General features: G+C 47.3%; 1 protein-coding gene across 1 annotated transcript in view; it reads left to right on the forward strand.

Moving 5' to 3' along the window:
• Window positions 1–14,385, forward strand: part of FGFRL1 (fibroblast growth factor receptor like 1) — a 102,703-nt gene that overhangs the window by 41,143 nt on the left and 47,175 nt on the right. Inside the window, exon 3 of the mRNA XM_078855456.1 lies at window positions 4,936–5,211. Coding sequence (XP_078711582.1) covers window positions 4,936–5,211 — 276 coding nt within the window. The remainder of the gene's footprint in view (window positions 1–4,935; window positions 5,212–14,385) is intronic.

The following is a 14,385-nucleotide window of genomic DNA, read 5'->3' on the forward strand; positions in this document are numbered from 1 at the left end:
GTCGGGGAGACAGACCTGGTCTTCACCTGAGGACGGCTGCTTGCGTTGTGGCCGAAACGTCGTGAGAATTGTATTTTATTATGTTTTATTTTTATTATTTTATTATTTCCCTTCTACGTGACTTTAGCGAAAGAACCAAAAAGATTGGCTGCGTTGTTATCTCTCGTATTCCACCTTCAGTCAGTGGCCAAGCTGGGGGCGAGAGGGGGGGGGAGGCATTGGTACCAGGAGTGCTTATAGCATCGGGCGTCATTGAACACGAGTGAACACCTCTGATTATCTTCGCAAAGTTCGCCGTTTAAATGTGGCTTTGTGGATAATAGGTGGGTGGGTGTTGGTAGGGGCATACCAACGAGTGTATTTTTTGCAGTTGTGTTCTATCGCTCTCAGCTGTGTTGTACCACGTGACGGTTGGCGTGACGTCTGACGTTTCGCTACACATGCTGGGATCTTCTTGAGCTTCTCAAGAAGCTCAGCATGTGGAGAAAAACGTCGGACAGAGCAGCGTGCGATACAATCGAAACACATCGAGTACTGGATTCAATTCAGCCTGGAACATAGCGCTAGAAATTATCCGCAACAACACGTACAATTCGAATCACATTGTATGTATTTCAACCTCATTTGAGCACCGTACGTTACCAACCGCGCTATTCGGAGGTCCTGTAGGGGGATAAGTGTCTGTGCGGCCAAGCTTGACGTGATGCTGCACTTTTTGCTGTGTCGTGTGAAACCGACAGAATCTCTTCTTTGTGTGCCAGGGGCTCAGAATGTGGCATCTGCACATTCGCTGTATTGCAAGCGTTCCATGGGACTTGAGTCCCAACACTGGAGTGGTTTCACTCACAGGATGAGGAGAATTTAAAAAAACATCGTTGCTCCTATTCGCTTTGATGGATAGCATTTAAAAATGTATAAACTAGACGCAAAGGTGTTTTTTTCTATAATATACATTTTAAAAAATCCCCTCCTCAATCAATTCCATCAGTTTCCATAACTGACGATATTTGTTTTAGCTGACAAGGTAATTTCATTTTTCGATTTAAAGCTTTCGTGACTGCAGGGATTCATCTTCTTGGTTCTTTCGGTAAAGTCACGTAGAAGGGAAATAATAAAATAATAAAAATAAAACATGATAAAATAATTCTCACGACCTTTTGGCCACAACCCAGCTTAAATATACGCTGCCAAGCCTGGTGGTGCCCATTCAGACGCTGTCTTTCCGACAGACCTGTTCTTCACCTGAGGACGGCTGCTTGCGTTGTGGCCGAAACGTCGTGAGAATTATTATATTATGTTATATTCTTATTATTTTATTATTTCCCTTCTACGTGACTTTACCGACAGAACCAATGAGAAGGTAATTTCAGCTGAGGGAAATGCTCTTCGTCTGAAGGAGCTGCCCGCAGTCGTCTTCATGCCGTCCGGTCGCTTCCCGACGCAATCACGCTCCTGCCGCAGGAAGTGCTGCCCACTCACCGCAGACGACTGCACATCGCACCTCGCCGGCTGACACGAAGCCCGCGCTCTGTACTACAACTTGCTGCGCACGGTCATGGGGTGGGCGGAGGAGCGGGACGGAGGGAAAAAAAACGCAAAACCGCAGCGGCGGCGCTGCCTGTCCTGACATATAATCACCTCGGAGCCCCGGCTGTCCGCGCTGCCAAGAGATTAAATTATTTCTGATAGCATTACATTGTACAAGGCACACGGGGTAGCGCACACCGGATGGGATTTTGGAACAAACTTGCTTCTGAAGCATCTGTGTTACATCACCCTGATTCATAGCTTGCTGGTCCGCTGAGGCCAGAACACAGCCTGGGTTTCATTTCCCCCCCCCCCCCTTTTTTTGTTACAAACATTGAAAGGCCCAAGACGCTGCTGATTAATTGGCCTCCCCAAGCCTGACCAAACCCCTGACATCAGGCTCCCTGTAGCTCCTTCCCCACAGGCCTCCATTGCCTTCCCTTCCTTTAACAATCGGACGAAACCTGACCCGACAATTTGTAGAGGTTAACCCACTCTCTTTAGGAAAGCGTACTGCGACAGAGGAAGCTCGCGAACGCACCGCGCGCGCACACACGTGCATGTGCGCGCAATGTGTGTCCCCATTCGGGATGAGTTTCGGATTTTGAAATTTTAGAAAAAAAAAATATTTGGGACAATTCATGATCGTTTTCAGATGTTCGGATCTTTTGCATGATGTATTGAATGAACATGCCTTTGTGCCAACAAAAGTGATATCATGTCGCACCTCCAATTATCACGGTTGGCCACATACTGTGCGAAAGATGTTCAACATACATATTTCATGAAAACTAAGAATAGGTTTTACCCTTTCTGGCAATAAAACCGGTGTTAAGATGTTCAAACATCAAATAGATACATATTTCAAGGCATCAAGTCTGCATTAGCCACACATAGCAACGTAATGTCATTTCCTGTTACGTTTATATATACATCTTTATATCTAAAAACTCCATCCAATATTTCATCGCTACCATCACGATTCACAATTTTCAGATGAGTCTGAAAATCAGGAACAAATCGCTGGCCTCTATGTAGCTGTTCATAGGAATCATCGACATTTAGTCACTGTTCAACTTGCTGTTTGAGAGAAGACTTTTATTTAATTTCATATCTGTTCAATCTTTCTTTCAAATTTAGTCGCTTACTGTAACCATCGTAGGTTTATCTCAGGGATTAAAATATATCTTATATATTCAGAAAAACATTTCTTACACGTACGCAGCAATGTGCGGGGGGTGAGTAAGAACATGGCATTTTTAACGTAACTTTGTGTTTTTTTTAATCTAAATTTCAAACCAATTTCTTCAGAACTGCTTTTCATGTACGGTGCAAAAGAAGTTCAATATACATAAAACGTATTTGCGGTTCCCTCCAAGTATCCCTCCTGTTTAATTACCCAGGGCATATGCACGGCTACTTAAAGTGTCTTCCCATCTTGACTACGTGGGAGTGGCAACACATTGGTATCTTGGCTTTGACAACAGGTATCTTCTTACAAAAACACAGACTCCACATCTTTGCCGTTACTCTTGGGAAACTTGGTATAGTGACCAAACAAAAATGTAGTTTGGAAAAAGGGTGGCACTTTTGAACAGACTAGAAGGAGATTTTAAACGGCGAGTTTTCTTTTCCTTTTTATTTTTGCACATTTATGGAATATATATTTTTAGGATAAATACAGACAATAGTCTTCCCAGATGGCACCAAGTTTATGCAGGTGCTGTCATCTTAAGCTGTGAATAGTTATTGTGGCAAAGATTCGCGAGCTGGTATTCACGAACAAGTTGTACAGCGCGGATGATAGAAACGTTTGTTTCCCCGCACAGCCTGTGTGTCGCTGAAATATGACATTTGCTTAAAGGCACGAAAAAAAACCCAACTTAATCCTTTTGCATATATTCTCTGTGGTGACGTGGAGATGCTCTTCTGACACCTCCTTGAGAGACACATTACATCTCAAACATTGGAGCAAGTCGCCGTTTGACATTTTACAATCCCTGATAAGGAAGCTAAGTCAACATGAATTTTTTTGTATTACTCTGGTCAGATAATGTTTTCGTGGGTTCTTTAGTAACACGTTTGTACACACAGTTGTCCACGAACAGATGAAGCACGCAGTGATACACGGTGACACACAGTCACACACGGTGACACACGACGACACACGGAGACACAGAGTGACACACAGAGACACACAGTGACACACGACGACACACAGAGACACACAGTGACACACGGTGACACACGGCGAGGCACGGTGACACCCGGTGACACTCGGTGACGACTCAGGGTGACACACGGTGACACACGCGACGACACGCGGCGCTGTACGGCGCTTGAGATACGGCCACGTGTTCACGTCACGCATCATCGTGATAAATCCAACGTGAGCACTCGCCCACTGTGCGTAAGCCTCGCATCAACATCGCCAAGCCGCTGGCACAAAAACACAAGAACGTGTCAGTATTTGTTAAGGTAACGGGGAACACCCAGAAGCACAACCCTCCCCCCCCAGTTGACAGCAGATGCGTGTGTCCAAGCGGCACTCTGGACTCGCACCCCACGCTGTGTGTACGCGTGCGAGCCGTGGTCGTGATGAGATAAAGATGTGAGTCCTTGTGTTTTAAATCTGTCAACCGATTTTCCACAAATCAGATCGCGAAGTACAAATATTTGCGACGTAAACAGGAGAATGTTTTTTTTTAGACTTTAAATGCTGACGTGTATTTATTTTTTTACAATTCTTTTTTTACATCGTGGAACGTGGGGACTTTTATGTTTTGCCAATGATCATAGCTACGCCTTTGCAAATGTGCTAATTATGTGATTCTGTAAGAAGCATACATTCAATAATGTTCAAAAGGGCCGGATACTGTATTTTTAATAAATGACTTGTAATTTTTTTCTGCAATCCAGCTGCCAAAATCACTGCTCACAGCATACTTGTATCACAATAATACGATTGCAACTCTACATCCAAGCTGGGATTTAACTCAGCCCATCATCTCTTTGGAGGGCTTATAAAATACCACATGGCGACGGTATGACCACACAACAACAGAAACGTTTCCACCATTCGGCTCAGGCCCAACAACAACGGAGGTGACCACCAACAACCCCCGACGCTCATTCCATCACGTACAACTGCCGACTTTGACATTCGACCCTCGGCAAGGGTGACCGCTTCCAGAACCGGCCCTAGACCTTTGGGGGCCCTAAGCAAAATTTGGTTGGAGGCCCCTTTGATGTATGATTTTTTTCACCCACTAGCTAGCAGTGACTCTAGGGGGCCCTCTGTTGGCCACGGGGCCCTTTGCAATTGCAAGGGTCGCTTAGTGGCTGGGCCGGCTCTGATCGCTTCTTGACCCCCCCTCCCCCCCTTGCCTTGCTCCTCCGCTGTCCCAGCTCCCCCTAAGGTGTCGGGCCGCGTGGTCGGCAGGCAGAGCGTGCGCGTGGGCCGCACCATCCGCCTGCCGTGCCCTGTGACGGGCGACCCGCCGCCGCTCACCATGTGGACCAAGGACGGGCGCACGGTTCACGGCGGGTGGACGCGGCTGCGCGTGCTTCGCCACGGCCTCAAGATCGAGGAGGCGGAGGTGGACGACGCCGGAGTCTATGTGTGCAAGGCGGCCAACGGCTTCGGCAGCGTCAGCCTCAACTACACGCTCGTCGTCATCGCAGGTGCGCTTCGCACGTCACCTTGCTCGCTCAGCCGCGAACCAACGGGGTGACCCACTCACTCACTCATAGGGTCATACACTCACACGCCAAACTACTGGGTAAGCCACTCACCCACCAACCTACTCGATCACCCGCTCGCCCATGAACCTACCCGGAGTATCACGCACCCGCCAAACTACATGCCCGAAACTGTTCATCAAGGGCCAGTCTATGTGATTTTGATACCATTCCGTAGCAGCTCAAGTTGAAGTCTTGTTTTTGTAAAGTTGACGATGTAGATATGACTTGAAGAACATTTATGCATACACCAATTCATTGATTTAAATCAATGAGTTGATATGAACTAATTAATTAATAATTATTTTTAAAATGTATATAGCTTTGTGCATGAAAAGTGCATCTCACAATCGCTGACGAACCACAGGCAAGCTAAAAGGCTGCCGGGCGGTGAGCCGGCACCAACAATTTTGCTGAAGCCCTGCAGTCCTCAATATAGTTGGATGTTACTGGTAGGAGCCTCCTGGTTGCACCAGCCCACAGGGGATTATTGTGTCCGTCCGTCCATCGTGCATGCAAAAATGGGAGGGGTGGGGCTGGGTGGAGTGGGGAGGGTGGGGAGGGGCTGGGTGGGGAGGGAGGGGCTGGGTGGGGAGGGGAGGGTGGGGAGGGGCTGGGTGTGGAGGGTGGGGCTGGGTGGGGAGGGGAGGGGAGGGTGGGGAGGGGCTGGTGGGGAGGGGCTGGGTGGGGAGGGTGGGGCTAGGTGGGGGGTGGGAGGGATGGGGCTGGGTGGGGAGGGGCTGGTCACCCCGTGGTGCCCTTATAAAACTCAACGTTTAACCGACTCACGCCGGCTTGTGCCCGCCCTCACAGTCGGGCATATTTGCGGAATACACCACGCCGCCGTTGACCCTGACCGAGCAACCCAACGTTCCTACCAGCTCCCTCCGCAGGAGGAATGTGTTTTCAGCCATATACTGAGTGATGCATCATTCGGTTAGCATCTACTTTTGAATGTCGTGATTCGGAAGCGACCTGTTCTGTTGAGCTGCAGGCTGTTCCACTGCAAGTGGCTCCATAAACAAACAATTTAAGGTCCCACGCTTGACCTTCTGGAAAACAAATAGGATTGCTATCTGGACAGGTTCTTATCCGGTTTTAAATAGACGAGGACTTAGGAGTGAACAGACAGGAGGAGTCGTGCCAAAGAACATCACGATGTCGTGATAATACTTCCACTCACAGACACTATCAAGGGTACCGGGACTGGAGCTGTGGCTGGGTCATGGAGCCACAGGACCTTGGACTTTAGTGTGAGCACATGGAAACACGAAATCACTCAGAATTGTCATACTTGCCTACCATCAACAGCAGCACAGCAAATTACGAAGTCCTGTATTGCTCATAACTGGAGAGCTTAATAGCAATGGCATTAAATTACATTAAAATTAAATGTAGGCATTTAGTAAGTAGGATGTGTCTGGTTAACATCTTCCAGTGCACGTCATCAATATTATATGTCATAGTATGGATGGGTGGAGTGGCGACGCAGTCATTAGCACGCTGCGCTATGAATCCGTCGAGGAGAGTTCAGTTCCCGGCCACGTCTAACATCAGTGGCGAGTGTTATCTGAACCAGTCCTGGGTCCCCTCCCCCACCACGTCACCACCCGGCGCTGACCTCCGTGGTGAAGTATGGTCAAAACAACTTCCACCTCCAACACGGATTGGGGAGGCCCTCATCCAACAGTGAATTGAGAGTTGGTCGATTTTTTTTTATTGTAATTTTAAATGTCTTTGTCTGTTAGCATGACATTTGTTTGTCTGCAGCATATGAGCATATGTGCTTTACTGTGAGCCGAGCAGTTTTGAAGTGAGCTGCAGTGGGGGTGTTCCTTTATTCAATGTACTCTACTGCATAGTTCGCTGGGTAGTTTAACTCGCAAAGAAAATAAATGATTGTGGAGACACTGGTCTTTTTTTTCCCTTGACCTTGCAAAAACATTTACATACAAGCAGAAGCCATGACAGTAAAGGGACTCTTCATCAGGATCTCTAAAACAAATTCTGACTGGGGCCGTCTGTGGGGGGTTTTTCCTTCTGGATGGCCAGGTTTAAAAAAAAAAAGCCACAGAAAACGCACACAGGCACAAGCACACACTCAACTAGCATCAATTCCATCATTCTTTTTTTCAACTTGGTATGATTGTGTGGTATTTCCTCAGTTTGTTTAATGGCACAAACACCCAAACCGTGGAAACGCATTTTATTTTCCTCTTCTTATTTTAAGCTATATTAATACTTAATCAGATGTGAAAGAATGCAATTTTGCAATTCATGCATTGAATGTTTATTTATTTTTTTATCCATATCTCATATCTTCAACCTTTTCACATTTACACTCAAGCCAAAGCTGTGAATGCCAACCAACCAGAACAGACAAGTGTTTGGTTTTTTTCGGTGAGCTTTATCTTTAAAAAAAATTCTACTCGGGATTTATTTATGTTTTAAATGAATCTCTTCGCCCATCGCTGTGCACTCATTATCAGCGGCAGACAATTTTAGTCCGCCCAGCTCGAGCCTAGCATCCCACCATCACGATCCCTCATCGCCTCTCGCTAATGTACCCCCCCTCCCCCCCACAATACCCCCCCACCATCTCCTCCTACCCCCTCCGAGGAATCCACACCAGCATCTGTGGGGGTCCATCACAATCACCGCGACTGTACTCACTGTTCTTTCCGGGCCATCGTCTTTATAGTCAGTGGAACGCTCCAAAGCCCAGCAGATGCACCCAACCGATTTTCCACCGCTGGTTGCGAGTGTCAGGCAGCGATGAGAACTTTGAATCCGGGCCCAGTGACCGACTTTTTTTGTGTGCGTGCTAGCAATGCAAAAAAAGGTCCCATCTGTCCTGATGCATTTTTTTTCAGCCCAATTTTATCCCGAATGTGCTGTAATTGGGGTCATGTCATGAGATATAGTATCACAATCCAGATCTCTCACAGAGCAATGCAATCCTTTGTGGTTCAGAGAATGGCCCCACGGAAGTGAAAATCACAGATATGCCTCTGAGATCGCTTCAAGTGACATCAGGTCCCACGCAGTAAAAGGCAGAATTTTCCCACCCGTTCTGCATTGAACAATAGTGTTCATTGCATGATGACCAAATACATGTTTTTACGACTCAGAGCTGGAACTTAGCCCAATTTAATGTGATGAACCCAATTGGCATGTGATGATTTGCTTGCACAAGACACCTGCCTATTGAGTAGTGAGTCAATTATCGAAGGACAGTATAGTACAGCAGATAGGCTGGGGGCCTATCTGTGGTCACCTCCAATGTGTGGGGTTTTGCAGGGTAACCGTGACTTTTATCTCATGCAGAAATACTCAAAAATGTTACCGTACCACAAACACCACAGGCGGGATTCAGCCCATGCAAAGAGCCTTAAGACTCGGGGAGGCATTCCTGGGTAAGTGTAGGGAAAGTATCGGATTGGTTGTTTGAATGCGAGAAATTCGCATTTTGCACGCCCGACACGCCACAGTATATTTTTCCACGGCCGCACTTAATACCGGCGAAATTAAAACATAATATAGAGTAAATGCAGCTCTCGGGGCTACCGGCCTCTGCTCTTGGCAAACGAACTTGCGGTTCCAGAGAGGCCACTGGCCACACTGCAGAGGCAGCTGCTGCCACCGCATATGCCGCGTGTAGTGTTTCAGCTTTGCATTGTGCCCGTTACCTACCGACAAAAAGCGTTCGTAGATGCGTAGGATAACTCCGCCTCGTACGGTAAGGTGAGCACTCGTGAATTACGTCTGATAAAAATCACACACGACTCACAATGCTCCCTGTGTACTACAACGAGCGCCCAAAACCTTTTAGCGTGCGTTTTATGTAATCACGTGACTGAAATCTACGTCCTCGAGCGAAGGAGGGTTTGAGGGGTTTTTTTTTGTCGTTGCCGTATATTTTGTTGGTTGTTAACGAATATATTTACGTAGCCGTGGAATGGAATGCGTTTGAGAGGACGTCTACCAAGAAAAGATTGAGCGGTGAAATCAATTCATGTGTAGGCGCCCGGTGGATTAATGCACCGCAGCATTGTGAGAGGTGGCAAAGGCTTGGTGAGACCTTCATCCAGCAGTGCATTGAGGTATGGCTGATGATTATGTTGATGTGTAATGACGACTTGACACACTTCTCTTGAGATGACACTTTATTGAAGACACGTTCACTTGACACAGGCAGAGACCCCCACTGCAACAGCCCCGAGTCTCCCGCGCATCTCCCTTATATACCGACCGAGGCCACGCCCCCCTTCCCGAACTTTCTCGCTGACTCTGGACGCTCGCTCCACCAGCAGACTCCACCGTCCTCTTCCGTCGCCTGACCACGCTCCCATCTCGATCATTCCCGTAGCCACGAGTCCCTTCGTACTCACAACTGATACCTCTGTCATTACCTCCTGTGGCCACCAGTCACTTCATACTCACAACTGACTCTTCTGCCATTACCCCCCGCGGCCACCAGTCCACTCACACCACATGTAGATTCTACTGTCATTACAAATGATGAGTACATTATTAAATAATGCATTATTAACGCCTATAATGCATTATTAACGCCTATGATCCAGACCGAGGTTACTAGATCAATGAATTCTAACCAGTGGTCCACAATCCTGTGATGCATTAATCCACAAGGCTGTGGGAACTGGTCTGCAGAAATTTTGCAGATACTACGAGTTAGGGTACAGGTAGAGTTTTAATGTTGAAAAAATATTGTTTTCAGAGACGGTGGTCCGCAAGAATGCTTTAAGGCTTGCCAGTGGCCCGTGGGTCCAGAAATGTTGTGAACCAATGTTCGACATAATGGAACTTTGCGTGGCGATGCACGAACGTTAATTTGTTCAACGGTCCGAATTCTGACTGCCAACAAGTGCAGGGTGCCACGGTGGCGACATGTTAATTCCCTCGCCTAGTATACAGGATGGCGTGGGTTCGATCCATGCCCTGTATATTTGGAGTTTTCATGTTCTCCCCGTGGTCGCGTGGATTTTTTTCCAGGTCCTCCGGTTTTTCCCTCCACATTTATAAACATGCGCTTACAGTATTTGGCTGCTCTAAATTTCCACATGATAAGCCACCTCCGTTGAGCTATCATAAGTGGCCAGGTCGCTTATAGAAAAGAGCTATGTAGCTCAGTGGGCCTACCTAACCTGGTAAAATAAAAACAGCTTTGCTTAGTTCGTAGCGGCATAGCCCCGTGTCAGCTGTCCGCAGAGGAGGCGGTTCTGTGACTTTTGTGGAACCGCTAACCGGCGACTCGGGTTTGTTTTACCCGGGGAAGCGACGCGCGGACACGAGATTCCACAGCGAGCGCGGAAAATTAATACAGCGTCTAATCCAGACCACGTGACAAGATGACGTCTCAGAAACTCCTGACTGCCAGGACATGTAGAACGGTTTGCCGAGCAGCATCTGTTCCACGCGATTAATCTTTCGTGAACTACATGTTTTTTTCTATCTCGGAAGGCCTGTAGTCGTGTACGTCAGCCACGGAGGGTGCGTCCAGCGAACGTGTCAGATTGCGTTGCTCTTGCACGGCAAGTGGAAATATCCGGCCCCAATGTCACAATTCAAATTCCCCGAGTCTCAAGCCTGGAATCCAAACGCAGCTTCACTTCCAGCAAGACCCAGGCACGATAAAACGCACTGTGGGGGAATTCACCCATGTAGTATAGAAATTGATCTTTACACATAAACATCTGGTATAATTCGCCAGCATTGGTTCAAGTGAGCCCCGAGTTTGCGTGATGAGGCACTGAATGTCAAAACCAGTCCACAGTTTGCTTGTGTTGAACCTATGCTGCTGAGTCAGATGCTCTCCTATGAGGTTATGTGGTCATGGGTTGAGTAGCAAAATACTTTAGCCTGTTTAATGTGGCAAAAAAGATATGGCAACGATGTATCATTTATTTTGTGGGGAAATGGTCTGCTTAGAAACCTGGAAAGTACAAAAAAAACCATCACGTCATATTTATTTGAAACGTATTGCCAAGATGCACAGCTGAGCTGCAGTCTCTCATGTACAATGTGATGATCCAGAGCAACACATGAGCTGTTGCGTACATACATTATAATGGTAATTGTGCTGTAGATTTATGTACTCATGCTCTGGTAATCTTTATTCCCAGAAACTCGAATACTCTCTTTTTTTTTACAAGGTCAACTATGTTATTAAAATGCATTAGCAGACGCTTGCTTTAATTTGCTATTTAATGGCAGTCATTAATTACCAGTCTCAAGACAAATGTGCTCAGCTAAGGGTGGGTAATTAATGGTACATTTATCTTAATTTACGTACACACGTGCATATTTATTGGGTCGTTCGACCCAATACACTATTGCACGTGCATTCATATATCAAAGTCAATTCGATTTCAAACATTCACCACTCACACCCCATAGGACAACCGCTGCTGAACTCCCAGCAACCAGCGGGCAAGACCAGGTGGGTGCCGAAATTGAGTACCAGGGAGTATGCAGATTTGAATAAACTGAGAGATATATTCGGTAAACAATAATAACTGATCGTTTTTATGTGATTTCTTCACATCAAGGTGTTACAATACACTGCTGGCAGAGCGAGTCAGGGGTAGGAGAGTCAAAGGCTGACATTTTGTTCTGCATGTATCCAATGCCGCATTTACATGAAACTAAAACTAAACACGACACAATTTTTGTTTTATCAGCTAAGGCCCACTGAGCTATAGATCTCATTTTCAGAAGCGACCTGGCCACAAATGATAGCTCAACGAAGTGGCTTATCACGTGGACATTTATCACAGCCAAATACTCTTAAATGGATGTTTCTATATGTGGAGGGAAAATCCGCAGGACTCGTAGAAACATCCACAGGGAGCACATGCAAACTCCAAATATGCAGGTGCCAGGGTCGGGATTGAACCCACGACCTCCTGTGTACCAGGCGAGGTAGTTCACAACTCGCAACCACGACACACCAGTTTTCATACACAAGCTTATATACAGTGTACAGCAATAATATATATGTAATTTGACGAGTTCTAGTTTTCAATAACTTTCCCCGTTTGGTCTAAAATCTATGCAAATGCAAAAGGGTTGTTGTAGAGTCTAACATAATTCAATGTTTAATTGATAACCATTCGGCAAAAATCAGCGTGAATGTAGTGGTTACAAATAACTATGCAAATAAAACTTGGTGTTGGTTTATCTGTAGACAATGAATGGTCGTGCTTGTTAGTACATTGCCTGCAGTATTGAATGCTTAATTAACGTTTGTTAATTACACTTGAGAAAATCAATTCACGAGGACACAAACTGCCGAGTGTGGGTGAAATTAAGCAAAATGCACTGCAGCGGCAATATTTATTTTTATTCCACGCAGGAGATACTTTGCACAAATCTTTGCCGGGCGGCCAGCCCGCTCGGCCGCCGTAAATTTGCCGCGCTTCGCGAGCACCGCATCACAACCATCGTGACCCCCCCCCCCACCACTCCACCCTGCCCCCCACTAACTCACTCTCCGCCTGGCAGCGTGCAAGCCCTCTCGGTGCTAGAGCCAGAACCAGAACCTGCCCCCATCCCTTCGCCCCCTCCCTGAAAACGCCACGAGAGTGAGTCCGCAGTTCCCGTTCCGAGCCCATTTTCACAAAACGCAGATGCCCCACGTAGCCTCGGTAGACCGGGAGGGCAAGTGCCGTTAGCGAGCACCAACGAAGGTTGGCGCGGTACGCAAACGAAGGCTGCTGTGCCCAGGTACCACGCCCGGCCGCCTCTGCGTCCCCAGTGCTGATGTTTACACGCAGCACCATATATTACAGGGCTCTTCAAAAATGTTTTCACGCTTCTGAGAATGTGTAACAATACCACAAAAATGTGCCTCCGGGCTCCGGAGACGACCTGGAGAAGATTCCAGGCACGTGTTGACAATGATGGCGAACAAGTGGAGACTTTTTGAAGCAATTACCGTACATTTGTTACCATGTTACAGTGTATTATCCGTTCTTTTTCCATAAAAAACGATAGTCACATATTAGTGTTAACATTTTTTTAAGGGCCCTGTAGATACAGTACTACACTAACTTAAGGCCGAGCTGACCAGGCATGGAACGGTTCAGATATTTGTCGCCGACGTTGACCGTGAGCATAAAATGTAACTCGGTTCACCGGGTTCGTAAGCGCGGTGCGCTGACCGCAACACCATCGCTTGCCGAGGACGCGCGCTCACGCACAAACACGTGCGCGCACGCACGCACTTACTCACGCCATCACTCACGGCTCCCAGGGGAATCGATTCAATCAACATTGCTACGGTTATGTTTATGACACAAAGCAATTTGGGTGTGCGCATTCTAGCCCGGGTTTATGTAATGCCGGCTGCCTGGGACCGTGGCCCAGCAGAGCGCGCGGTGGCATTTTCCCTCCTCCCTGGGGGAAGATGCCAGGGAATGTTACGAGCAGCCGCTCGGCCAGGCGCTTGGGGTTCAGGGGGTGGGGGGCAGCCGTGGTGGAGTGGGGGGGGGGCGGCGCTGTCTGTAAACTGCCGACACCATCTGACCTTATTTTGAGAATGCAGCTGCGCTTGGGCGAATGTTGTGAGTGGGCAGGGCTTGGTGGAGGCGGGAATGGGTTGAGGTCTAGAGAGGTCACGCTCAGGGTCACCGTGCACACACAATGCGAAATCGATCGCGTGCAATGTTTGTGATGTTAAATTAACGCGCGCATAAATACACGCGTCTTTGGATGGCTTCGGGCAATCCTGCAGTATTGCTTGAAGGAGGCTCGCTCCGCTGATGAGCTCGTAAGGTCGAAACCGGCCCAGCGTTTGCCACTTAAGTTCGGAGTTCCAATTGGCTGATAAGCTAACAAATGTGGTGTGTGCAGAAACACAGAGACGTAGTTGTTATTTTATAACCCCCCAAAAATTATCCACAACAGCACTTTGCGAGTTTGTATGCATACATAATATATTGGGTGGACTAGTGGCACAGTGTTAAATTGCCACTACACTGTGAACCTGGCTTAATAAATTAAATTCCCAACCATTGCCAACATCGCGTCAGTAAGCATTGGATTTAAAATGTCATAACCATGCAACCTCCACCAAGCATAACATGTAAATTA

Source organism: Lampetra fluviatilis, chromosome 4 (assembly GCF_964198595.1).
Source record: "Lampetra fluviatilis chromosome 4, kcLamFluv1.1, whole genome shotgun sequence".
Classification (NCBI taxonomy): Eukaryota; Metazoa; Chordata; class Hyperoartia; order Petromyzontiformes; family Petromyzontidae; genus Lampetra; species Lampetra fluviatilis.